Source organism: Rhineura floridana, chromosome 21 (assembly GCF_030035675.1).
Source record: "Rhineura floridana isolate rRhiFlo1 chromosome 21, rRhiFlo1.hap2, whole genome shotgun sequence".
NCBI lineage: Eukaryota > Metazoa > Chordata > Lepidosauria > Squamata > Rhineuridae > Rhineura > Rhineura floridana.
This window is the reverse complement of record NC_084500.1, coordinates 3,435,959-3,463,890: the sequence shown is the minus strand read 5'-3', so window position 1 is coordinate 3,463,890 and position 27,932 is coordinate 3,435,959. Positions and strand designations below refer to the sequence as shown.

The window sequence follows — 27,932 nt, the reverse complement described above, 5'->3', positions numbered from 1 at the left end:
GAGCGCAACCCCTTTTATGAATGGGACACTGGTTGCGTACCGCTAACGGGCCTCCTTGGGTGGAGAGGCGAGCCAGCCACACAAGCGCTCTATGATCCCCTATTTGTCCAAAGCAGGAACGTGAGACTAGCAGAATTGCTTAGGGTTCCTCCTTCCAGTTTCCATCCATGACGAAGCTCGTTCAGGTAAGTGTTCAATTGGACCCGAAACTGGAGGCTACAAGTGCGCATGTCCTAATTACACCAAGACGGGATCGCTTCTGCTCATTCAGAAGCGAAGCCATGAGGCTGCTTACGGAAGCCAGTGATTTACCGCATGTGATGTCACTTTTGTATACCAGCTGCTCTGGCTTCCGGTTTAATTTCGGGTGCAATTCAAACTGCTGGTTTATTTCCTTTAAAGCCCTACATTGCTGTAGGGCCAAAAAAATCTAAAGGATCACTCCCCACCACTCTCTTGGAAGATCCTGCTGCAAATCCCATTGCCGTCAGAACTTCAGCTGGCAGGGACTTGGGATAGAGTCTTGGCTGTTCTGGTGCCTAGACTCTAAAACGTATTGCCCTGGAAGGTCCATCCCACCTTCAGCCTGCGGGATATCTGCTATAGATTTATTTCTCTGCCCAATTCCCTGTTGCTATGCTGTTTTATACTATCTGCTGCTGCCTATATTTGTTTTAAATCATTTTAAAATGTTTTTAGCTTTTTTTTAAAAGAAAAAAACTTAAGCCACCTACAGCTTCTTCCTTCTAAAGCAGAAAGGCAGGATACACATGTACAATAAGACATGCATGAACAGAATCAAGCGTGAGCCCTTACCATCCCCTGTCCATGGCTCTATAAAGAGATTTTCAGGTCCTGATTTGTCTTCCTTTCCTTTGACATCGCAGGCCTGCACAACCAGCCTCAGGGGTGTTCCTGGAGATGGCACAAGACAGCGAGAGGGAGAGGCTCAACAACAGAGAGAGGCTGCCCCCCCACAGCAGCCTGCGCTCTTCCGTCTGAAGGCAGGTTAGGAAAGCAACAGCTGCAGCTTCTCTGTAAACAGACACGCTTTAAAAGGAGAAACAAACCAACAACCCCGACAAGGGTAGTGATATATTTTAAAACACAAGAATCTGCACCTTGGGGTTTGTTTTCAGTCCAAGTCTGGAAACACTCTCAGGATCTGGTTCCTTAGCTTCACCCCCCCCCCAAAAAAAATACGGCTAAAATGATTATTTAAACAAGTATCCACTTTGGCTTGCAACCATGGGGTGGGCCAGTGGATCATCTCCAAATATTCTTGCTGCAAACTCAAGCCCAACAAAAAGCTCCCCACCTCACCCCCCCCCCAAAAATAGGTTTGTGTAATGAACACAGCTTGAGGGGGAACTCTGCTTGTATGTGGAAGGTCTGCGAGATCAGTTTCCGGTACTGAAAACCAATTCCTGGACCAAGGATGTGCTCAGAGGCACCCTTAATTCTCTGCCCTCCTTTGACGTGAAGAACTGGAAAGGAGGGAGGGAAAGAACTGTGGGAGGAAGAAACATTTTACTGGTGGGTCCTGGGCCAGTTGGGGCCTCTCTGCACAGCCTGCCTCACAGGGATTCACACTGGGAGTGCGGGAAGCCATGAAGCTATTTTGTGTGTGACTTGCTTTTACGTACGCCGCTGAGAAATGCGACTGATTTAAGCAGTATATAAATGTCTTTTAAAAAAAAACTCCCAGCAAGGAGTTTCGCAAAGATCTCCCTCATCCTGGGCTCCTGCTGGGATATAAATCAGATAATACATAAATAAATAATAAATAAAAGATCTCCTGGACAAAAAAAAATTAGCGGGAGGGAAAAACAGGAGTGGACGTGAAGCAGGAAAGGAATATGTAACCCTGGTTGTGTGGTTTGCTTTCGTTCTTTTTAATTAAAGTGTTCACACCAGCGAGAGGCAGTTGGGGCTTATCTTGGGCACGCTGGCTGCACGCACGCACACTTCGCATCTGGCTGTAGTTTGTGGACCTGAGGATTCTAGTAAAATCACCCAAAGTTGAGAGTTTAGATCCCACAAGCCTGACATCTGCCCAACCTTGTGGTAGGAACACCGGTAGCTGACTCATACTGAGTCAGACCGCTGGTCCCATCAGGCTTATTATCACCAACACTGACCGGCAGAGGCTCCTCAGCATTTCAGGCAGGAGATCTCCCAAGCCCTACGGGAAGAAGCCGGGGGACTGAAACGGAGACCGTCAGCACGCAAAGCAAGTGCTCTGCCCCCAAAGAGAAGGCAGCAGGAGGTCACTCTCAAAATCGCCCCAAGCAACGCTTACCGTATTTGTAGAGCAGGTTTTGCCGGACGGTGGCCATGGAAGCGATGAGCGAGGCGGCCTTATAAGGCGTTTCCAGGTGGTCGGCGATTGTGCAAAGCGAACCCAGTACTTTCGCAATGCTCCCTCGGGCCAGGGAAAAGGCCAGCAACGTAAGCTCCACTTCAGGAGAGGCACAACAACTGGGAAAGGCAAAAGACAGGGATGACGCAAGCAGGCTTGAACTATGGTTTACTAGCAGCCACGACAAGCTCTAATGCATGGCCACCAGGCAGAGGGGAAGCCCAAGTTCTGCGAGGAGGAAACAGGAAGAAAAAAAACCCCCAGTACTCAGAACTGCCTAAACTTCTAAAGAGCAGTACGGCAATGGAACCCATGACCTAGGGAGGTGGTGGGCTCTCCAACACTGGAGGCCTTCAAGAGGCAGCTGGACAGCCACTTTCGGGGATGCTTTTATTTGGATTCCTGCGTTGAGCAGGGGGTTGGACTAGATGGCCTTATAGGCCCCTTCCAACTCTATTCTATGATTAAGCATTTACCTTTAGTGCCATGCCTCTGTTAAAGGAGCCCCCATCAGAGGGGGACCTGGCACTCCCTGAAGGGAACCACACAGAAGAAGAGGTTGGGTCAGGCAGCAGCGAGGACGAACCAGGATTGTCAGGCCTTACAGCATCCCAGCTGCCGCCCATCTCTGGCAGAGAGCCCAAGCTCGGAGGCAGAATGTGAGACTCCTCCAAGACCAGGACTGCAGGCACAAGAAGGTGCAAGTCTGGGTAGCAGCCAGGCGTGGACTGCCAGTGGCAAAGCCAAAACCTCCTTGAGAGTAACGGGCTGCACGTGAGGAGCTGCTTCCTTAGGAGTAGGCCCAACTCCTCCAGCTGCTCTGATGACCCCCCAGCTGTGCCCAAGATGGGGCTTGGCAGGCTCCTGGATAGAAGCCTTGTCCCTTGGGAAAAGCGGCTTGAACAGCTTCTATATTCCCTTGCCCGAGTGTTTGGCCTTGGCCTATGAAATGGAATTTGCTTCTCTTGTTCAATGACCCCCCCTCCCCAACTTGACCTGACCTCGCTCTCTGGACTATCTGATAAGCAGAATCTGACTCCTGCATCATCTCACAAGACAAAAAGAAAGGTCTTCCTTTTTTTTGTCTGAACGAAAATGCTGCAGCTCTCACCGTGTAACAAAAGTGTGGGGAACTTCAGGCTGGGGGGGAGGGAGGGAGTTAATGTCAGAGCTTGGAAAAGTCCCTTTTTTTTAACTACAACTCCCATCAGCCCAATCCAGTGGCCATGCTGGCTGGGGCTGATAGGAGTTGTAGTTCAAAAAAAGTAACTTTTCCAAGCTCTGGTTAATGTGACCCTGCAAGCCGCTCTCTGCCTGGCCCTCAGGACTCCCTCCCACTGGCCTGCTTCATGACCCCCTTGAATGCTTTCACCTGGCAAAGGATGCGTGCTTGACCTGTGATACCCCCCTTGCTCGTCTGGATGGGGAGGGGCGTATGTAAAAACCAGCCAAGCGTACAAAAGTAAAGTTTGCATCCATCGCTCCGCCCACTTTTGCATCTGGCCCTGCCCACTGCTGGCATGTGCCTCCCCCCCCCAGGAAATGTGGCCCTGGGGCTGAAAGGGGGTCCTCGTTCCTCGTGTAACACTTGATTCGGTATATAATGCTCTGAGGCTCCGTTATGACTCTACCTGGTGATTCCCAGGAGAAAACTGTCCACTTCTTCCAACACGTTGGGGGAGAGGAAGCTTGAGAAGTCTGTGGACCCTGGAGACAAGGAAAGGGGGGGCATATGCTGCAGGGCCTTCCTGGAGGAAGAGGAAGAGAGCGTCCCATCAGAAATGGCCTCCAAACAACTGCAACCAGGAAGTACTGCTGACGCGCGACATGCACGAGCTTGAAGCACAGCAGAGCGGCAGAGGAAGTCGCATCGCTGAGAACACTTGCCCAACCTAAGGCCTGGATACACCCTGGGTGTTACTTTTTGCTGATGTTGCTCATTTAGGCCACATTCACACAGTACAATTACTCCACTTTAAACGGGCACGGCTTCCCCCAATGAATCCTGGGAAGGGTAGTTTGCGAAGGGTGCTGAGAGTGGTTAGGAGATTTTGCCCCCCCCGCCCCAGTCCCATCACAGAGCTACAATTCCTCAAGTGGTTTAATAGTCAGCCCCTTTTCCCAGAGAACTACAGTTCCCAGGATTCTTTGGGGGGAAGCCGCGCCCGTTTCAAGTGGAATAACAGTGGAATGAATGTATGGCATGAGTGCGGGCTTAAAGAAGCCGCTTGCTGTTGTGGGCTCTTGACCAGAAGAAAACCAGTACAATTTTTAAAAAAAGAATACCTATATTTCACTTACAGTGTTAACAGCCCCACCCTGAGAACTTTGCCTGTAGAGAACGTAGGAGGGCCTCTCCCTCTTCCAGACAGAGATCGAAAAGTGGAGGGGTTAGGAAAGCTTGATATATTTATACGCTGCATTTCAGCCAAGATTGGCTCCCAGAGCAGTTTGCCCTTAAAATCCACCCGCAGGTGCAATATAGCAGAGACGAGTGCTAAGGGCAAGTCTCCTCTGCCCCCTGGCAGCCAGCCTTATGGGTTCCGTTCTTTCCCCTTCAAAGAAAGGAGTAAGAGCGAGTTGCGGATGGCAGTAAAGATGCCCACCCACAGAAAACAGCCCTTTTGCTGATCCACAGAATCTCCTGGTCCTAGAGTCTCATGGTTAGGTAGCTAGCAGCTTTCCCCCTTACTCCCATGGAGACAAGCAGAAAACAGCCAAGAATGTCACCACGCCCTTTATTCCCAAGACTAAAACGATTATTTTTCCTTTGGGGGGGGGGGGGATTTACCAAATTTCAAAACAACTCTTCAGCTGCGGCTGCTAAAGCAGTACAGAAAACAGTGTTTTTTCTTAATCATGTCATTTGTTATTTAGTTTAATTTTTGTAAATTGTATTGGTTTCATTGATGTATTTTGAAACTTGTGTTTATTTTTCTTTGTAAGCTGCCTTGAGGGCCTTTGGCCGAAAGGCAGGGTATAAATAAATTTATAATAATAATAATAATGTCAGCCGACACATCTTAAAATCAGACGACCACACACAGAAACGCCCGCCCCCTCTGATCTTCATATCCACCCACTCCGGGGTGTGTGTGTGCACCCCACCAGGTGAGAAGCACTGACCTAAAGGAATAGCTAGCCACAAGTGAGCATGGATGTATACTCAATGCTGAAGAAAGAAAACAGTTTACAATAAAGCTTGCACGCACTGCAGGAAAAAAAGAACGAGAATGGCTGCGGAGGAAGAAAACCAAAAGGGGAATACAGAAACTCACTGAGTATTTTGCAGGATGGCGTGAACAATTGCAGGGTTGGTCTCCATAGACGCTGTGACCAGAGAGGTCAGGAGGGACCAGTACCAGATCGCAGAAGCGTCGCAGACCGAGACGCCTCCCTTCTTTACTCTTTGGTAGCCAATAGCCCTGAGCCCGTGAATTCTGGTGTCGCAGCCATCGCTAAGGCAACGCTTGATGTTTATCTGTACATCTGTCAAAGAGTACCAAACAAGGGTAATTTCTTCCAGCCATGGGCCGAAACGCAGGTTCTATGGCTCGAACAAGAGCTGCGGATTATCCAATGACATTTAAAAACAGCTAACAAGGCAACACAGCGGTCTGTACACGCTGTGAATCTTATCTCAGAACATCCTTTGCTTTACATTAGTACCGCATCGTGTTTTTTTTTACATTCTCCTACAGTCTCGAAGATGGCTGCAACTCAGAACAAAACAAGAATTAAAAATAAATTCTTAGGTCTAAGTTTACCAGTAGAGTTTGCAAGCTATTAACCAAAAATATCAAGCAAGGTGGAAAGAAGTCCATCGTGAAGTATGCTGTCACCAAACTAAGGCGAGTAGACAAATTTATTTGGTTTTGGGGGGCGGGGGAAGAGAGAGAACATACACAACCAATCTGGTTGTGCCAGAACTGCCAAATTCATGCACCCTGTTTTGGGTTATGCAGAGCGCACCAACTACGCCTCAAGCACTGCCAATTGCCACACCACAAAAAGGCAGATGGACCAAGCCGCCGATCACGTGTCAAATTTAGGGGTGATGCAGATGTATGGGAAATCCGTATGTCCTAAACTCCAGGCCAGGATATGGCGACAGCCACATCTTTTTTCCCCACTTGTCCCCCCACCCCGGCCTTCCTCTGTTGTACCATTTGTAAGAGCTATCAAGCCAGAATATCTTATCATTATTTAGTGGGGTGCTTTTCTTTTATCTTCCTTATCCCTTCTTCTTGAACATCCCTGTAGAGTGCAGAGAGAGAGTTTTCACTTCAGAACATGCATCCTTACAGCCCTAGCGTGACCCCGTCCAGGATACTTACTGTACGTTGCCAGGGGCAATTCCCTCTCTTCTCTTTCCATTTTCCTTCCCACCCATCCACACCAAAACAGATACCTCAACAATCTGTAGGCCCTGGAAGCTCGCAGCTCCTTGTCAGGCCGTGTTTGGGTCTTTTCTTCAAAACAAACAAACCTGTCCACTTCTGCATACCTAGGCAGCTCCCTGAGGGTGTAGAAGCCACACTTATTTTTAGGTGGCCACATTCTGCTTCCAAACTGATGGGCACTTACTCAGCTAGACTTGCTACTTGTATATGACGACGGTTCTAGCAATGGGCCAAACTGCAGCCCCAAGCAGAGAAGGGTGTTTTTGTACGGTGTATAGGCCCCAAGATGATTGTAACAAAAATAAATGACCTTTAAAAAACAGAAAAGCTCCAGTTCTCTGGGTAAGACAGAATTCCCAGATCATGAACAGATCAGTCCCAGATCATGAACAAACCCACCATCATGTACGCCACACCAAGCTGAGGGACCCATGAGTATCTGCTCAGATATACTGTGCATTTTAAAGCATTAGTTTTCACATGTTTGCTGGGGTGCCACTCAGGTGTTTTATTCATCCTCACAAGTCACAAGATGTGTGCATGGAAATTAGGATGATGCATGGCAGGGCCGGTGCCAGGCATGACTGTGCCCTTGGGCGCCAGCTGCCCTGGGCATGTGGCTCCTGCCTGTTCCACCTACCTCTCTCCTGTGTTTGTTGCTGTGTGCGCTGTCTGTGCAGGGCTGCCATCAACCAAGATGGCAGCAGAAGCTTCTCTAAGGGGCTGATGGCATGCATGCACGGTACACTACAGCAGCAGTGCAGCAGCAAACACAGGAGAGAGGTAGGTGGAGCGAGTGAACCAGCGGGCAGCCTGGAAGCTCCCTCCCTGCGATCTGTGGCAGGGATTCTGCCGTGGATCATGGAAGGGGAGTGCTATTCTCCGACCCTAACAAGGGGCCCTTCAGAGCCCCCTCGGCCACGGCCCATCCTGGCCACCCTTTGGAACTGGCCCTGATGCATGGGAAACTGAATCATGCCTGAAGGCTGACATTCACAAAACACCTGATTTCCATGCTTTCTAAGTACTAAACCTCACATTTCTTGTGCCACAGTTACAAAAGTTGTACACACTTTGCTTGAGCATTAGAACCTGTAAATCTGAACTCCAAAAATGTGTGTGTGCGTGTGTGTGACAAAGAGAGAGTAAAACCATGCACTTAGCAAAAACTCATCAGAACCTGCTCTCATATGCAGAGGCTTAGCCATGGAACAATAAAGACTGCCTCTGAACATGGACAGACAGTGTTTCACTCATTCACAAACTGACAACCCAACATCCCGGGGGGGGGGGAAGAGGGAGGCAAAGTACCCAGCTCAAAAAGGTTGCAGCTTCCAGGACATCTCTTTTTAGAAATTAACCACTGGAAATGCTTTCGCTCAACAACAATCAAGTCCTGAATGTCACAATCTCTTGCTATTTATTTCAGAGCCAGAATCTAACTTTTAACTATAAAGCTGTAAGGAAGAACAAGGGTCATGTAACTTTAATAACTGCACAGGAGAAAGAATTTTATTACAAGCAATTCGTCCAGGGGAGAGTGAGGGAGAAGCCTGCTGAAGATGTCCCTTTTCTAAGTAAGTATTAAAAGCACAGGAGGCCTATCTGCCTTTGCTTCTGCCATCTGCTTAAAAAAAGCAGAAGACTATTGCATGAAGCTTAACTACTGACAGCTGTCATAAGAAGACCCCCAGCTCTGGCCAAACTCATTTCCCGGTCACCTTTATCAAAGGCACCTACCTAACTTTAACTAACCAGACGCTTATGAAATGTGTGCGGTTCTCAAATGAACCTTCAGATAGGTTTCAATATGCTGACTTGCCTTGCTGACACTGACACACACAAAACAAAAAAAACCTTCCAATGTTCTCCGGGCAGGAAAGGACAAGTGCTCTTCTCCTTGGCAAAAGGGGCTTTTGTAAAAAAAAAAAAGAAAAAACCACCAGCAACGTCACAGCGACATCCCACGAAACAAAACCCCGAAGAGGAACAGAGAGAAACCACACGCCTTTCCAACTCTGTCCAGCACATAAGGCTTTGTCTCTTTCGTGTGTGACTTTCGCAAGGAGCGCTAGCGAGATGGTGCTGGCCCTTCTCTTCAAAAGCCCAACTTGCACCGTGGGGGGAAGCACACTCCTTTCATTCCCTGAGAAAGGGTAAGAAAAGGTGGTTTCGCGCTAAGTTGGAACTGCTGTCTAGCGGAAAGAGAAACGCCTTCTTTAGGCCCTGTCCAAAACAAAGAAAAGTGACAGCAACTTTCTTTCCCTTCCAATCAGGGGTTCTGGGGATTTGTGTGTGCGTGTTTTATGCAGAAGACAGCAGGAAGGCATGGCTGGCCCTTTTTGGAAAAGCTAGCTCAGCTTGGTGGGATGAAACCCTCTCTCCTCCCCGCCCTGCCCCACAGAAAACAGGCAGGACAAGGAGACGCATCTTCCATTCTGCAAATTGTGCTGCTTTTCCAGGAAGCACCAGCAGTGCCTTGGCTGCTTCTACGTCCTGAAAATTCTCAACAGAAGGGAGTGACAGCTTTTTTTCTCTGGGAGGGATGAAGGAGGATCGTTTTAGCCCCTTCTCAGGGTTCTAGAGCAGGCAGCTGCTGAAAAAGCCCAGCACCAGGGCAACCCTCCCTCTCTCTTCCTTGAGTTCTCTGTACATGCCGTGGGATTCAGGGAAGGATTAGGGATCAGTGGTGATGTTAAAGTAATGGGTCTGGCTGGTAAGCCAAACCAAATTTTATTTATCACTGCCTATAGGTTATATCCCATGTTAGTTAGAATTTTTGTATATATGTATATTGCAGCGCAGAAATAACTGGTTGGTTAAGACTGGTAGCAGAAGGAATAAAGAAACATAAGGTTTATGACTTCTAAGAGATAATGTCATAGATGCTGAAGCAGCCATGCGGCTTCCATTCAGGGAGGCATCAACTAATGAACTGAGAACAGACAGTAAAAGAAGGGAGGACAAGGAGGAGCAGAGCTTGCAAAAACCACCAGCACTAGAGGAGGAATCAACTGAGGGAAGAATAGATTGCCTTTCTGTCTATGCCCCTTCCCACTTGTTGACACCACTTGTAACATAAGTTGGTGCCAATTACTGGGCATGACTAACACAAGTCCATTAATTTCAATGGGTCTACTTTGGAGTACAACTTAGCTGGATATAAACTAAATTTCCTATCGTTAACTCCACTTCCTAAAGAAATTGCTTTTTCCTCTTTTACCTTTCAAGCTGTTCAGTTAAAATATATATATTTTTAAAAAGAAGAAAAAGAATAGGAAACACCAATTGTATTGTTATTGACTCACACATCTGACTAATGTTAGCGTTTTCCAACAATGTCACGTATCCGGTAACATTGCTGGGAATGTGAACATCTCGGACCTCCTGGAGATTGCTGGCCGTCCTCCCAACAGCGACTGTCACCTGCTGTGGCATGTAGCTCTGGTCGTTTGCTGCGACTGCAATGGAGAGATGCCTCAGAATGACATCTGGCTTCATCTTTAAACTGCAAGGCAAAGATTTCACGGGGACAGGGATTGAGAAGAGAAAACTGGACTGCCCAGTAGACTGGTGTTATATTCTTTTAACAGATTCCTCATTTTGCAAAACTTGTTTTCAGAAATTGGGGGGGGGGGAATCATAGTAGAAAAACTTTCTGCAGAAAGTCTGCTTTTTATAGTGTGTGTGTGTGGGGCGGGGGACTTTCAAGAGAGGATATTCTCAGCCAGGTTCCCACCTAGCAGCACCTTCCAGTCCAATCCTACAGTGCAGGTAGGATTTTAACCTTCAGGTAAAAAAATCCAATCCTGACAAGCAGCAAAGCGTAGGCAGAAACTGCCACCCTCTTTGCACCACACACCCCACTAACTCCTTTTCTACCTTAGTGTGGAGCATCTGCAAAACAAACCCCCAAATGATACAAAGCAATGAATGAAAAATATACCCTGCCCTTGCCACTCGACAGCCAGGAGGCATTTATACTATTTGTTTTGGTTTTAAGTTGGGTCTGGTTTTAAAATTGCATTTTTATTGTTGGAAATTGCATTGGGAGCTTGATGAAAAACTGAACTAAAAAAAACCCTTACAAACAAAATTTATGCAGGCCCTCAGTCCCACTTTTACTTCACAGAACTATAGAAAGCAAAAGAAGATGAGAGCGGTCCAGCATTTCGGGTGGTATTCAAAGGTAGTCCTACTCAGGGTAGACCCAATGGAATTAGTCATGTCAGTTCAGTTAGGTTCATTAATTTTAGTCAGTCTACTCTGAGTAGGACTTTACTGGAACAAAATCGTATCTCCAATTGCCTTCAACTCTTTGAAAAACCTATTTTCTTAACTAAGGCTGCAATCCTAGGCACACTCACCTGAGAAGCAGCAGCACTGAATATAGTGGGACTTACTCCCTAGTAAACATACGGAGGCTTGTGCTGTCATTGTGAGGCAGCTATGCATTCTTCTCTTGGTTTACGTTGCATAGGTCCTTAGGTTGCAATTATACACACTTAACGCATGAGAAAGTCCTGCTGAACTTTACCTGGCTGACTTCTGAACAGGATCGCATTATTGGCTGATTAAGGAGTTAGGGTCAGGGGAAGCCAATGTTGGACTTTAGCTCCCATAAGCCCCCACCCAGCATGACCAACAGCCAGGGATTATGGGAGATGGAGTCCATCTGGTACAGCATCACACTGGCTACCCTGGGTTAGAGTAGTAGATTTTGTAAAATATTCTAAGCAACTGAAGCATCATCTCCAATTAACTGGGCAGGAGATTTTTTAAAGAATATAACAGAAATACATATAAAAGCTGCAGATGGGAAATGTCACTAGAAGATGCCTTCTGTAACAATTCACAGGGAGCGCCTCTTCTAAGACAATGCCCGTGCTGACTCCTAAACAGAAAAACAAGGCTTTTTCTCCCTGTAGAACCAACAGTTTTTTTCCTTATATGTGGATTTAATCCACTAACTAACCTCATGCAATTTATTATTAACAACATTTGTTACCCGCCCTTTGCCCAAAGGTCCCAGGGAGGGTTACAACAATTTTAAGACACAGCTTGAAAAACAATTAAAAACAGCCTCTTTGGTCATCTCCTAGTGGGAGCAACACTAGCTTTTGACAGTGAAGGTATTTTGTTTTGCAGGACCAGCTTCTTGTGTTGAATCTGTAAGGTTCTGTTGTGGTTGGAGTGGTTTCTCTGTCTTAATTGTGTGTTTTTTACCGGATGGTTATATTACTGTAGCCTGCCCTTATGGTGACAAGCAGGTGTAGATAAACAGAACAAAGCACAATTCCTGGCTCAGCGTTCTGTCCAAGCCAGAAACTGTGTTTTGTTTAGCTCCAAAACAAAAACCAAACTACCCCGTGAAGGCAAGGTTTGCTCTGGAAGGCACCAGAGATGCTCCTGTCCTACACTGCTTGGGAGTCTTTTGTGACCCAATTGCCATCAAGCAGAAAGATGGCCACCCTGGGTATCCCAGAAGGCTTGTTAAGAAATCGATCAAGGACCCGATCCCTTACCGTATCCAATGAGACCGAGCACTCCCATCGGACTGCCAGAAGGAGGACGTCTCTCCGTTGGTCATTTTGTCAATGTCCGCTGAATTGGAGGACGTTTCTATGTGAGTGTAGCATTTTGCGATTGATTTGAGCTTGTCTAATTCCTGGCTTCCATTCAAATCACTAGGGCATTCTGTAAAGAGATTGGAAGGAGGGGCAAAGGAAGGGTAAGAGCGAGAGCACTCAAATAGCATATTGGATTCTGTTTTCCTCTGTCCTCCACCATCCGCCTACTTTCATGGCAATCTGTGAAGCTTCTGAGGAAGTGACTCCCTTCCATTTCCTTGAAACACACTTATGCAGAATGTGGCTACAAAAAAAGCAAGTAACCCCCCTCCCCTCCGAGGAGAGAGATAATGAGAGGTATTCATTCATTCATTCATTTATTTATTTTATTTTATTTCTATACCGCCCTAAGCCAAAAAGGCTCTCTGGGCGGCGTACATAGAGGATAAACAAGAAAATATATGAATAGAACAAACATAATATAAATATAAATCATCCAGCATCCTAATATTTTGTGTCTCACCTGACTTTTCCCCCCTTGGGCTGTTATTTTACCAACACCTTCCTGCCTGCAATGTGCTTTGAAGTCCCACATTTGGGGGCTCAAGGCACCACCAAACTGACCAGGATTAAACCCTCCCCAGCGTTTCCTTGGCACTACTATGGTGCCCTCCAGATGTTCTGGACTACAGCTTCCAGCAGCATGACAGGCTGGATTACACATTTTGGATTGTTTAGTTACAAAGCTTTAATTCTGATCTGGAAAGCTGCCTTGTAACTGGAAGGCAAGATATAAACCAGGGATAGCCATAAGCCAGTGTGGTGTAGCGGTTAGAGTGTTGCACTAAGACCTGGGAGACCAGGGTTCAAATCCCCACTCAGCCATGTCACTCACTGGGTGATCTCGGGCCAGACAGACACTGTCTCTCAGCCTATCTCACAGGGTTGTTGCAAGGATAAAAGGAGGAAAGGGGAGAGCCACTTATGCCACTTTGAACTCCTTGAAGGAAAAACGGGATACAAATGAAAATTTACAAAGGAATAAAAAACATGATGCCTTCCAGATATTGCTGGACTACAAGTCCCATCAGCTCTGGACAGCATTGGCCAATGGCCAAGGATGATGGGAGCTGCAGTCTGACTACACCTGCAGGGCAGCATGTTGGCTAGCCCCGATCACCAACATTTTAAGTAAGAAAAAGACAAGACAAATTCCGATACCCTTTTCTTTCAGGAGGAGCCGGTCTAAAGAATCCTTCAGTACAGAAGAGCGCATGGTGCAGACATTGTTGAAGTACTCCAAGGCTGGATACGGGATGACGGCGCTGGCGATACGGTGACGATGCAGGAACCGCAGAATCGCGGAAGCGTGGAGACTAAGGCGCTCGTTCGATTCTGAAAATATGTCTACAAAACCTTGAGACAAGAGGGAAATGGGCGCTTAGGATGGCTCGTTCGCATGGCAGTACAGAAAGCTCATGTTGTGATTCAGTTATTAAAAGCTGTACTTATTTTGCATTTTCTGTTGTTCGACTGGCTAGCCCAGGGAAGGGGGACGTCCGTGTCCCTCCCAATGTTGCTGGACTACAGTTCCCATAGTCCCTGACTCCTTGGCTTGGCTGGCTGGGGCTGACAAGAGTCGGAAGTCCAGCAACATCTGGAGAGCCTCAGATGTTTCCCCTCCCTGGACTAGAGTGAGATTAGTTAAGCTTACGTGCGTCCAAGCTGTGCTTGCCAGAGGGTTGGGGGGCAGGGACAGCAGAAGTCAGTTATTCACAAAACACACGAAAAAGAGTTGTTCAGGCTGAAAATGCAAGTGTTACAAACCAAGGGGTAGCATTTTGGTCTCTATGTACTGTTGTCCAGCACGTGCCCATAGGAAACATTTGACAAAATTGATCCAAGCCCAGAAAACAAGACAAAAAAGAAGAAAACAGAACTTCCCCGTTTCATTAACACACTAATTTGACAACCCAGGTGTTGTTTGCATGAGCTACACTTCCCCAACCTGATGCCCTCTGGAGGTTCCTGACTACATTTCCCATCAGCCGCATTTGGCACAGCTGTACTGGCTGGGAGTAACGGGGGCAGTTGTGGGAAGCATCTGGAGGGCGCCAGGGTTGGGGGAGGCAGGCACAAGCTTCCCTAGAACGAAAAGGGGCAGGTGGAGAGATGCTGTTGCGCTCAGGCCCTCCTTGCAGGCTTCCCTTAAGGGGCCTCTGGACAGCCACTGGCAGAGCAGGATGCTGGACGAGATGGGCCCCCTTGGCCTGATCCAGCAGCCAGGCATTTCTCACATTCTTCATGCCTGAAACCATTGCAACAGTGGTAGTTTCAACTTCTTTTCCTTAAATAGCTTATCAGTTTTTATGTTTCATTATTAAACTTTTATGTATGTTTCCGAGCTCGATTCAAGGTGCTGGTTTTAACCTATAAAGCCTTACACGGCTTGGGACCACAATTCCTGGTGGACCGCCTCTCCCGACATGAACCCACCCGTACACTACGCTCAACATCTAAGGCCCTCCTCCAGGTGCCTCCTCCGAGGGAAGCTCAGAGGATGGCAACAAGGGAGAGGGCCTTATGGAATGACCTCCCTGACGAGGTGCACCTGGAGCCAACACTGTTATCTTCTCGGCGCCAGGTCAAGACTTCTCCCAGGCATTTTAGCATGTGTTTTAAAATGGATTTTACATTTTTTAAATTGTGTTTTTGTGTTTTAAAATTTGTATATTTGTTTTTATAATTGCTGTGAACCACCCAGAGAGCTTCGGCTATGGGGCGGTATATAAATGTAATAAATAAATACATAAATTTATTACATTTATACCCCGCCTTTCTTTTTCATGAAACCCAAGGCGGCTTACGTGTGGTTCCCAGGCGGTCTCCCGTCCAGGCCCTGACCAGACCTGACCCTGCTTAGCTTCAGCAGGAAGCTGGCCTCCTGTGCCTTCAGACCATCGCCTGGGACCAGGCTCTTTTCCTGGACAAGCCACCTTGAATGTCTCCCATTAGGGTCAATATAAACATTTTCTTAAATAAATACTTCAGCCTCTGGCTTATTTGTATATCCCAGGTTGAGCAGCACCAACACAGGATCTATATATGGGACAATGAGTTGCATTCAACTAAGTCCTACTCAAAGTAGACCCACTGACATTAATGCACTTAAGTTACCCATGTCTATTAATTTCAATGGGTCTACTCTTAGGAGTAGCACTGAATACCACCCGATGTCTAGTAATATTCCTAAATATTCAAAAAGCTTCATGGTTTCAATTCTCCTTTTAATAACTATGAAGTAAAGCAGAATTTTGATCCTCAAATGGTAGATGAGGGCAGGGAATGTCACATAGTAAAGATATACAGCTAGTTAGATGCTTGCCTAAAGTCACTGAGTAAATTCATAGCTCAGCTAAAATCTCCCCCTTCCTGTCTCCGATTCCCTCTGGGGTTTGCAGTAACCATAGTTTTGTGACATCCAAATCAAGTACACCAAACCATGGTTTGCCCAAACAAGAAAGCAAACAAGGAAGTGAGGGAGGAAATCAGAGTGTGAGGAGAGTAAGCAGGAAAGCATTTGGGCCCAAGGAATGGGTTGATGGCTTAACTACGTGAACCATGCCATCATCACATCCTAAACAACTGATGCTATCTGATATAATCCCTACTGAAGGGTTTGAACTGGTAGCAGGATTGTTCCATATTGTATGATCCTAGAAGAAACCTCAGTTTCTGGAAATCTGACTTGCCACTTATTAAAAAAAGTTCTTAGTCCTAAGTTTTGAAGATATGTTTCTCCTTTACTATATTTGCTAAGAATGTCATCATGCAGCAGTTCGCTTGGCCTTCAAAAGGTGGCACTGCAAACTACAGCATGACAACAAACTTCTGAGAACTACTAGGCCAGCAGAAGAGGGAGGCAGGTGTAAGGAGGGGTTGGCAAGCAAAGCACGCAGGGGCATAGCCCTGAGTAAGAACATGCATGCAGAATCTACCCAAATCTCCAGTGTACAGACACTCCACTGTACAGACACTATCTGCTCCTTTCTTGCTGCCTTGAACAATTCCTTAACCTCGCTTGTTGCTAAAGATTGCTAAAAACTCCTGGAACCCAAATACGGGGGTTCTAAATAATGCACACAAACTAGAGAAACACTTTGCAAAACAGGAGGGGTGCAGGCACTGTTCTTATGCACAACAGACATTCCCCTGGCACAGAATTCAGAGCCCTCTCACAAGGTGCCTGAGGTTTTCCAGACTTAACTGCTTTCATTTATTTAAGCAGTTGGTGCGGTACAGTGGCTAAGAAACTTGAACTACGAAGCAGAATAACTGCTGCTTCAATCTTGCCTCCACCAGGAACTCAGTATGGCCTTAGCTAAGCCAGCTCCTGCACTCCCCCAACATCAACCTCCCATCTCTAATATGAGGATAATACTGGCCTCATCTGAACAAGATTGCTGGAGCATTTCGAATATTTGAAAAACAAGTAGTATTATTAGCTACGAGCATGTTTGTAATACCCTGGCTGTTTATTTGAGGTGTATCCAAACAAAGCTACCCAGAGATGGCTTGGCACCACCTCATGAGTCATGATCATGCACTTCTCAATAAATCTAAGTAAGCAAAACATGCGCAAGTTAACCTAACAGCTCCTGAGTAAACAGGTTATTAAAAACACATTCCTGGGCTATTAAGAATGGTGAAGTTCAGCAACAGTGACAGAACTGCACACTGAAGTAAGAGACATGCCTGGCCAAGATTCCCTGTTACCACCTACATTAACCTTCATCAGTCTTGTGTCCTCCAGATGATTTAGACTACAATTCCCATCAGATGCGCTAGCTGGGACTGGTGGGATTTGCAGCCCAAAACATTCGGAGCGCACCAGGTTAGCAAAGGCTGAGATACATGTAGGACAAGGCTGCCTATGCAACATAAACCAAGATAAGGACGCATAGCTGCCTCATAATGACAGCACAAGCCTGTGTATGTTTACTAGGGAGTAAGTCCCACTATATTCAGTGAAGCTTCTTCTCAGGTCATGCCTAGGGTCGCAGCCTTAGTTAAGGAAATAGGTTTCTCAAAGAGTTGAAGGCAATCAGAGGTAATGATTTTGTTCCACTATTGGCTGAGAGTGGGGAACCTCCGGCCCAGGGGACAGAACTGGCCCAATTTGGCCGGTGAGGCCGTTTCCCCCAAGCCACACCCACCTGCCCAAACACCTGATGCTGTATGTGATGCCAGGTGTGGAGCAGGTAGACATGCAGCTGGATCGGCTGCGCAGTTGAGTTTCCAGTGGGGTGCGCAATCCCCACAGAAAGCAGCCTTGCCAGCTCTATGCCCAACATTTTGCCTTCCACGGCAGTTCCCAAGCATCCGACAACCAGCTGCTGCTGGGCACTCAAGACAGAGGACTCTGGCAGGTGAGCGGGACAACCCACCTGCTAATCATGTGATGTGATAATGCTGTCAGGTGAGTGATGGGTAGGCTCTCCCGCCTACCTGTCAAGGCTAGCCTATGGGGGTACAGACAGACGGCAATTTGGGCCAAAAGGGCCCCCACCCCTTCTCTAGGGGGACTTAAGGCATTTTGTTCAGTCGCCATTTTTAAGCAAACCAATCGGATGGCCACTTCCCGGGCTAATAGTCCGATCAGAACACAGTTCTCCTTCAGTCTCAACAATTCTTCCCATTTCGCACTGAAGGTCCCAGCTTTAAAATGTGCGTTTAAAACAAAAAGGGTAAAAAAAACAATGCAAGTTTGTATGCTGAAAATGCAGGAAAGGGACTTATATAAGACTGAGACAGACCAGAACTAAACCAATCGGACCACCCCGACTAAATGCCTTTGTTCAGAAGTTTGGGCAGTGCATCAAAAAACCTGGCAATTCTGACCACAGATGACTGTAAGAAAGTATGTAAGAAAACCTTGAAACACCTTCAAGTTTCTTTAAAAGTACTATCTGTGGAACACAGCCCCGCTGTCAGTTTCAGTCTAATAGGCCTTCCCCAATTCAGGGAGCAATACTTTCCCAGCCTGTCTTCTTGACATCCTTTAATTAGGGGGATGGAGAACCTGTGGCCCTCCAGATGATGTTGCAGTGCAACTCCCATCAGCTCTGGTTAGCACGGCCGGTTCGTCAAGGGTGATTTTGGCGACAGGACCAACTCATTCCTATGACTAAAGGAACCAGAAACAAGACTGTGGGACTTTCTGCATTTGCTCTGATACGGGGCATCTTCCCGGTAAATACCTGGTAACGCTACGTCTGTGGTCCGCTATGTGCAAAATCCATAGCAACAAGCTCCTTCCTCTTACCCTATTTCTTACCTGGAACGAGCGAACAAGCCTGCAGCTGCCTGATCACGTGACTGAGCTCTCCTTGCAGATTGGCTCCACTGGAGGTCTTGAGAATCTCCAGCATGTGCTCCGCATCCACTGTGCCATCACCCTCAGTGTCAAACTGTGCAAAAGCCTGGGGAAGAAGACCGGCAGTTAGATGAGCAGAGGGGAAAGATCCCTGCTTTGCCGTGCCCACAGCTCCATAAAGACAGGCAACCACCAGCAGGGCTGTGGAGTCAGAGTCGTGGAGTCGGAAGCAATTTTGGGTGGAGTCAGTAGAAATGTACCGACTCCCACTCCAAAATAAATTTTGATTGACATTTTTTTTAAAATATAAATTCAAAATGTCAAAGAAGCTTCCCATGAAGTCAGCTGTAGTTGAGCATTTCACCATAACTCAAGATGGAAAACATTTTGTGTGTCAGTGTATGACACAGGACCCAGATGAAGACAAATGCTGTGATGCCAAGATCAGCGTATATTCAGGCAGCGATAAAAATGCTCCTATGAGAGCTTCCAATTGAAAAAGACATTTACAGCCCTTTCCAGGGCTGTGGAGTCGGAAGCAATTTTGGGTGGAGTCAGAGGTTTGGCGTACCGACTCCACAGCCCTGACCACCAGTGTGACAAAAAAACCACGTCACTCCATTGGCGCCAAGTTATAGCACCCTGGCATGAAATTAGGATTTGGGAAAGGCAATCTATGAGCTGCAGTGAATAAAGAGTTTATTACAGCCTTCTCTCATCTAATGCTCTCTAGATGTTGACCTTTACTGTGATGGCACTTTATCCTTTGGAATGCCCTCCCATTATAGATCAGGCAGGTGCTTTCTCTACGGTCTCTCTGGCACCTGCAAAAGATCTTCCTCTTTCAACCAGCTTTCTAAATGGCATGGTTTATCCCAGTTCGTATCTGAATTGGATTTGGACTGATTTTATGTATGCGCTCATGTCGTCTTAAGACTGTTTTTATATTATCTAATTGGATTTTAAAACATAGTTTTAGACATGCAATTTGCTTAAACTGCTTTTATATATGCTGCAAATCATTTTGGTGTGCCCTCAGGGGAACCAATTCATAAATGAAATTAACAACTGCCCCCATCATCTTTCTGACCATTGGTCATGCTGGCTGTAGCTGATGGGAACTGTAGTCCAATACATCAGCAAGGAAGGTTTTTGTGTTCCATTTTACAGGTAAGGCACTGAGGCAGAGAGACAGCAAGTCGTTCAGAGCTGGTTTCAGCAGAGATCCAATACGAGGCCCTAAGGCCCAAAACTAGTAGCAGAATCTCACTGGTTGTTTATCACGATCATTGCTTTAACAAGAGCTAAGACTGAAGTATGTTTGGACTGGCTGTTCCATGTCTTCAGAGTTTTGAAGCAAGATTGTTTGGCAAGATTCCCTGCAAACCTACTTAAGAAGTAATCTTCCCCAACGTGGCGCCTTCCAAATGTTCTAAATGTGCTCTCTCAAATGTATCCAGAGCCAAGAAAATTTTAATGAACACAAAGGATTTTTTTTTTATGTATTAGTTTGTTTCCTCAAGATGCAACCCAGAAAGAATTAGACTATGAATTCTTTTTAGGGACTGCAATAATCACAATTTTATTTATTTATTTATTATTTGATTTATATTCCACTCTTCCTCCCAGCAGGAGCCCAGGGCGGCAAACAAAAGCACTAAACACACTTTAAAACATCATAAAAACAGACTTTAAAATACATTAAAACAAAACATCTTTAAAAACATTTTTTTAAAAAAAAAAAACTTTGAAGACATCTTTAAAAAAGTTTTTAAAATATTGTTTTTTTTAAAAAAAAAAGGTTTAAAAACATATCAATTCCAACACAAAAGCAGACTGGGATAAAAGGCTTGTTGAACGAGGAAGGTCTTCAGTAAGGACCAAAAAGATAAAAGAGATGGCACCTGTCTAATATTTAAGGGGAGGGAGTTCCACAGGGTAGGTGCCACTACACTTAAGGTCCGCTTCCTGTGTCGTGCAGAATAGACCCCTGATAAAATGGTATTTGCAGGAGGCCCTCACCAGCAGAGCGCAGTGATCGACTGGGTATATAAGGGATAAGGTGGTCTTTCAAGTATCCTGGTCCCAAGCTGTATAGGGCTTTGTACACCAAAACTAGAACCTTGAACTTGGCCTGGTAGCAAGTGGGCAGCCAGTGCAATTATTTCAGCAACGGGGTGATATGTTGGCGATACCCTGCCTCAGTGAACAGTCTCGCCACCACATTTTGCACCAACTGCAGCTTCCGGACCAACCTCAAGGGCAGCCCCACATAGAGTGCATTATAGCAATCCAGCTTGGAAGTTACCAATATGTGGACAACAGTGGTCAGGCTATCTCGGTCCAGAAACAATTGAAATTGTTGAAATCCAACATAGGTTAGGGTAAATTATAAGCATCTCTGTAATGTGTCTCATGTAAACCATGAGATAAAGTGAGATGAAGCAAGTCTCCTCTCATTTCTTCTGATTATGCTGTGAAGGCCAAAGGTCAGCGACACACATGGAGTCAGCATGAAGGATCAAGGCCTACTTGCCTGAGCTAAAACTGCCATTTTACAAAGGGGCAAAATACAATTATCTGAGATATGAAAAGAATGCGTCAGCCATTCCGCGTATCTGCCTGCAACCTATTCTACGCATTGGGCGTACTGCTTTTGGAAATGAAGATGGATTATCTTCTTGTATCAAAGGTCAGCAGCGGCAATGCTAGTCACACCCCTAACCGCAGCACAGAAGTGTGGTTGGCAACCAGAGAGGTTGTTTAGTTGAGTGATCTCCCAAGCAGTACCATTTAAACAAAGATCAGTGAGTGCCTTGTTTGTTGTACAAGGCTGTCCATCAAACCTGTGCGGTCAAAAGGGATATTAAAACCTGGTTTGCATGGAGAAGAATTGTGATTTGTTGTTGGTTTCAACTGCAGAGATGATGCAAGCCAGGGGCCTTTAGCTCTGCAAAGCATGTATATTTACCTGCTCTGAATTTGGGCTATAATGTTTTCTGAAAGTGAGGTCTCTCTGTGAAAAGGAGGGAACAATTGCTAGGGAAACTGTGAGCACTTCTCCCTTCAATTCAGCCACAGTATTTATTTTATTTTATTAAATTTATATCCCGCCCTTCCTCCCAGAAGGAGCCCAAGGTGGCAAATAAAACACTAAAAGCATTCTAAAACATCTTAAGAACAAAAGACTTTAAAAACATATTAAAACAAAGCATCTTTAAAAACATATTAAAAAGCAGTTCCAACACAGATGCAGACTGGGATAAGGTCTCTACTTAAAAGGCTTGTTGAAAGTGGAAGGTTTTCAGTAGCAGACTGGGATAAGGTCTCTACTTAAAAGGCTTGTTGAAAGAGGAAGGTCTTCAGTAGGCCCTGGAAAGATAACAGAGGGGAGGGAATTCCAAAGGGTAGGTGCCACTACACTAAAGGTCCGTTTCCTATGTTGTGTGGAATGGACCTCCTATAAGATGGTATCTGCAGGAGGCCCTCACCTGTAGAGCGCAGTGATCGACTGGGTATATAAGGGGTAAGACGATCTTTCAAATATCTGTCCCCTGACATAAACTTGCTGAATTGAGGTCACATGTGTGTTGGGTGTGTTGATTTCCGGAGCGCTGAAACATTGGAAGTAACGGATGCCTCATTTTTAAGTGGTGAATGCATATTTCAATTGCTGCCCTATAAGATGTGACTGCAGCATTTAAATTCTCATGGCCAGTCTCACATTGCACTCCTATGCAGCACAGTGAGAAGGCAGGGCTGCCATGCAAACTTGTCATGGGTGTAAGTGCTTGATTGGTAGAGATGTGACAGAGATTGCACAAGCAGTTGTGTGAAGAGTGTGTTTTTATGCTGGTTAAGAGTTATGTTGCTGCCTAGTAACTTTCTCTGATATACACAGATATGGTTATTATAGATACGCATATTGTGTATTTATGTATTTTTATTTTTCTTAGAGTGTATCATCAGAAATTGTGCTTACAGTATATTTATGTATTTCAGTCTTGCTTCAAGATCTGTGGATAGTAAGCTGCCTATAAATGGACAAAATAAATAAAGCACAAGAACTTGTAACTACAAACTGGTGCCTTAAGTTTGCTTTTTCCTCCTCCCTCCTTGCCCTTTTCCTTGTGTCATGCCTTTTCAGTCGTAAGCCAGAGAGCAAGGACTATCTTCTCATGGAAATTTGAAAGCTCGGATATGTATTATTAGTATAATCAACAAATTATAGTCCTCCTCCCTCAAAACAAACTTTGGGTCCGGTTATGTTCACTTCCCCACCATTGCAAGCGTAAAAAAGAAGGTGGGGTTGGATGGCACAGACCTCCTTCTGCCACTATGGGGGAAGGGAAAACTTGGCACCGTTACAGGCTGAGCAAAGTCCGGCAGCTCAACCCACTCTCCGCAGAAACCCTCAGTTGGCCTGCTGCCTGGCAACATCAAGGCAGACCGGGAATTGGTGGCGCAGTGGGGTGGAGGGAGGGAGAGAGAAAATGCTGCCTGCCCTGAATAAGCCTGTCACTAAGTTATTTCTGACTGTATGTGCAAATCTTTTTGAATATGGCTGTATGGTAACAGCAGATCCACACCATACATTTAAAGCACAGGCAACACACATTTAAAGCACATGACGTCCTTCAAAGACTTCTGGGAACGTGGTTTCCACCCCTCACAGAGCTACAACTTTCCAGCACTCTTAACAAACTACACTTCCCATGATTCTTTGGGGGAAGTCACACGCTTTAAATGTGTGCTGGATGTGCTTTAATGCATGGTGTGGACCCCTCTAAGACCTTTTTAAAATACAAATTCCTTGGAAAAGCTAAAAACATGTGCCTATGCTTTGTCTGTGTCTTGGGGCTTATCCTTGGGGAGGTGGGGAAGAAGGGGTGGGGTTGGCATGCACTTGCTCAGAAATCCAGATGTGCCCAGAGGCTTAAAAAGGCATGTGACCTCTGTTAACTCTATATTTATCTCATACTGTGGACAGTGTTGGGAGCTCTTCCAAAGGAGAAAGGTTCCAAATAAAATTTTAATAGGCAATACATAAATAAATAAATGTGGGAGAGAAGGATGGGCACAGGAGAAGTTCAAAGGAATGGATCTTGAGGGGAAAGACCTGGAGGAGCGATCCTTTCTCCATGACGACTGAAATGATGGATTAGCAAAACCATGGTACTCAGAGTGGGTTTTAGTCCAGCCACCACCAACTGCCCCAACCCAGATCATCAAATGGCACCAGTCTTAGGAAACAACAAGTTAAGAGACTCAGAATATATCCTGCTGTATGAAGAATGCTTCAGAGCTGTCAGCATCCTGAATGTCAATTTAGGAATTTATTATTTATTTATTTATTGCACTTGTATACCGCCCCATAGCCGAAGCTCTCTGGGCAGTTTACAGCAACCAAAAACATTAAAACAAATATACAAATTAAAACACATATTTTAAAAACAATTTAAAATACAATTTAAAAATCTAAAACAATTTAAAACAATTTAAAACACATGCTAAAATGCATGGGAGAAGAGGAAAGTCTTGACCTGGCGCCGAAAAGGTAACAGTGTTGGCGCCAGGCGCACCTCATCAAGTAAATCATTCCATGATTTAGGGGCCACCACTGAGAAGGCCCTCTCCCTTGTTGCCACCCTCCGAGCTTCCCTTGGAGTAGGAATCTTTGCTTATTAACCACATATGGGGTTAGAGAAAACAGACTCAGTTAAAGTAACCTGGGGTCATTGGGGGGTGGGGGGTAGATTTTGGTTTTTTCTTTTTTAAAAAACACACAGGATTCTTGTGTCCATAATTTACAAGAAATATTTCAAATTGCACCACCCAACCAGATGAAAAGAATTCAAGCAGGGCTTTGACCAAGGCTTGCAAGTGACAGCTTCAGAGTCCCAAAATCACCTCCTCTGTCACCCTGTCCCTTTGCTGCTAAGCCTCTCACCCAGAACCAACACATGCCCAAGTCCTTTCCTCGCTTGCAATCCCCCACCCTGATGGCCAATACAGCCTGGAAAATCTGAACGACCGCTGTCTCACCATGGTGTGAACATTAAGTACACTGCACAATTTTTCAAAATTCATTCTGATAAACAGAGCCTCTCTTCTTCCTTGGCGCAAAGGGCACTTCCTTCCTCTACCCGGGTGGTATTATTTTAGCATAGTTTACACCCACCTTGAAAAAAATCAGGGACGTTCCTAACATTTTCCCCGCACAGACAATACAAAGTCACTGCAAAGCATTACTAACAAGAGTTAAATCGTAAACCACCAAAATGAATAAAATGCTACAGAACCAGTGTGCAGGGGGTAAAAATACTAGTTGGATGGGGGAATGAAAGGTTCTTTCTCCCACACATACAGAGTGAAATCAGAGGCAATTTCAAAACTCATGCACTTCCTCTCTGCTCTTCACCCACCCTTTCACCACACACCCAGGGTCTCTCTTGCAGCTTCACTGCCTGCAGTTAGGGGGTAGCAATCTTACATTCTAACTGTGGGACTTACTATGCACAGTGAGGGGAAAAGGGAATACATATTTAATAATAACAATAATACATTTAGTACCCGCCAGAAGGCCTCAGGACAAGCTACAACAATATACAATACATTGAGCAGAAGCTGAAGAGTAACATTTGAACAGTCCCAGAAAAGCCTTGACTTGCTTCCTAAAGCAGGTACTAACATGCACCAATGGGCTTTCTCTGGGGAGGGAATTCTGGAGTGAAAGTGTCACCACTGATAAGGACCTGCTTCTTAGTTGTGCTGGTAATGACACAGTGAGGATTGGTACATGAAATAAGGCCTCTCTAGAGGATCTTAATGGGTAAGTATGGGCTCACATGAGAATCTCCACCACAAATGCTACACCAATTACTAGTATAATTTCAGGCAAATATTACCAAAAATTTTGCTAATAGGCACTAAGCCTCATGTCTAGTTAAACAACATTTTTTTAAAAAGTTGTTCCATATCAATAACCAATTCTAATATGCAGCAATTGCTTACATAATTAGGATAATCTGCACATAATGTACAATTTATATACATTTTCCAACTCTGGCTGAAAAGTCTTCAAACAGATTTGGGAACCTGATCTGAATGTGGCATGTAAACATGTAAGATTGAGGTGACATTTCTACCTCAAAGCCACCACTACTTTTAATCTGGTTCTCCCTTCATGTCATCACAGTTTTATTTAAAGCATGCCCAATTGGCTTGATAATGCAAATGTATCGGGGGGGGTTCCCCCTGGCCATTCATGTAAACAGGGAGCAACAGTATCCACACTGTTTTATTATTTTGTCAGCATCCACTGGAGTACCTAAACCTTTTCAGCCTGAAGGTCCACGCTGCTTTATGGGTAAACTTCCAGGGCTCACGTGTCAATGGTGGGTGAGTCCAGAAGCAGAATGCAAACGAACCAATAGGTGCAGCTTTTACCTTTGTACGGTAAACTACAGCTCAGCATCACAAAAGCTCATAGTTTCTGCAAATACCTCTCTCCACCCAGAGAAGCAAAGGAATCGCAGCGCAAGGACACATTCAAGCCAGGCAGAAGTCCTTGAGGAGGGTGCACAACAGCCAGGGCAATAAGGGGTGTGGCCTAGTTATGAGGCCTACCCTGCAGAAAATCCTGAGGCCGTGTTTGACCCCCAGGCTGGAGGTTCCCTGCACCTGACCTACACAAAAATCTTGTCCGAATTATTAGGAAGGGACCCAGGATACAGCTTTAAGCAAACAAGGAAGTGTTTCTAAAAGGCACACAGCTCTGTCAATTGCCAAGGCTTGAGGGCAACCTAAATCAATTTCCCTGCCTGAGTATCTGCCGGTCATGTTTCTTAAAAGGGCGTCCTCCCCGAACCTCTGACCTTGAGCTATCCTTCCCTTCATTACATGTTACATAAAGGTGAAGCCTTCCACACCCACTCAGACACAAGAAACAGCAGCTGTTCACAGGCTCAACTTCACACCAGAGGCCATTTTTCACAAGCGGGCACTTAAATCTCTTTTTGCATTTTCCACATTTGACGATGCAAATTTTAAGAACAACAATTGCTAGGATGTGTATTTAATTCAAAAGTGATCCTCTTCCGTGTTCTACCTCGTAGTAAACACACAGTGACAAGCACTACATTGCAAGCTAAAATAACTCCTATCATCCTTATGAAAAACACCCTGCATTAATTCTCATTTGTGGCCAAGCTTAACTAGGAACCCTGTGAAAATTAAAGAAGAATTCTTTAATATTTCCCATAATTATCAACCTCCCCGCCCCATGCAGTCTCTTTGCATTAGATATTGCAAGGGGGAGGGAAAGATGCGGGGGGGGGGGGGTTGCTGTTGTTTTTCATAAATAGTTGGGCCAAGCCAACGGAACTCAATTCAAGGTAGTGTAAAGGTGAAGGTGTCCCCGCACTTGTAGTGCGAGTCGTTTCAGACTCTTAGGGTGACATCTTGCAACGTTTACAAGGCAGACCATATATATTCCCCGGCCTTTCTTTACCCCCCAGCGTATGCCGGGTACTCATCTTACCGACCACGGATAGATGGAAGGCTGAGTGGACCTCGACCCCTTTTACCAGAGATTTGACTTCCTCCTTCCGTTGGAATCGAACTCCGGCCGTGAGCAGAGCTTCGGCTGCGTTACCCCCGCTTGCCATGGAGGATCTTTCAAGGTAGTGTACCCCCCCCAAAATAATGTCTCTCAGCTCAGTGTATGTACTAGCCACTTAGGGCCAAACTAAAAGCCATTGTAAATGCATCAGTGGCAGATCCATGTCTCTCTCTCTCTCTCCCCCCCCCCCCCATTTAGGACTGAGTTATGCAGGCAGAGATTAACCTTTTCCTTCTGGTCCTGGCCCCAAGCTGTTATTTGGCTCAGGTGGAAACACTCCCATTGGTGAGATTCCTCCCCACAGCAGGCAGCAGCTGAAGTAGGCACTGATTTTGATCAGTCAAATTCCCCCCTCCATGGTTCCAATCCTGATCAGCCACCCTGGCTATTCAGAGCCTCCTCCCCCCCCCCAAAAAAAGGGTGTATGCAACTTCACCTTCAGTCATTTAGCGTCACACGTAGTTTGGCCTTTAAGGGGACGCTTTGTGCATGTAAGAAAACAAGCTCTGGCCCACAAAAAGTTTTGCCGTAACCAATTTGTTTTTAAAGTGCCACAAGATTTTATGCCAGGTTTGTTGTACTTAAAGTAGATCCTTCA

At 45.7% G+C, this 27,932-nt stretch overlaps 1 protein-coding gene across 2 annotated transcripts in view; it reads right to left on the bottom strand.

Annotated features, from left to right (window-relative positions):
• ZZEF1 (zinc finger ZZ-type and EF-hand domain containing 1) overlaps positions 1-27,932 on the bottom strand; it is a 107,713-nt gene that overhangs the window by 76,993 nt on the left and 2,788 nt on the right. For both annotated transcript variants that reach the window (XM_061605360.1, XM_061605361.1), the window contains exons 2-9: positions 18,673-18,817; positions 13,557-13,751; positions 12,291-12,462; positions 10,074-10,273; positions 5,641-5,851; positions 3,994-4,110; positions 2,303-2,481; positions 817-915 (exon numbers count right to left, since the gene is read on the bottom strand). In XM_061605360.1, the coding sequence (XP_061461344.1) occupies positions 817-915; positions 2,303-2,481; positions 3,994-4,110; positions 5,641-5,851; positions 10,074-10,273; positions 12,291-12,462; positions 13,557-13,751; positions 18,673-18,817 (1,318 nt within the window). The remainder of the gene's footprint in view (positions 1-816; positions 916-2,302; positions 2,482-3,993; positions 4,111-5,640; positions 5,852-10,073; positions 10,274-12,290; positions 12,463-13,556; positions 13,752-18,672; positions 18,818-27,932) is intronic.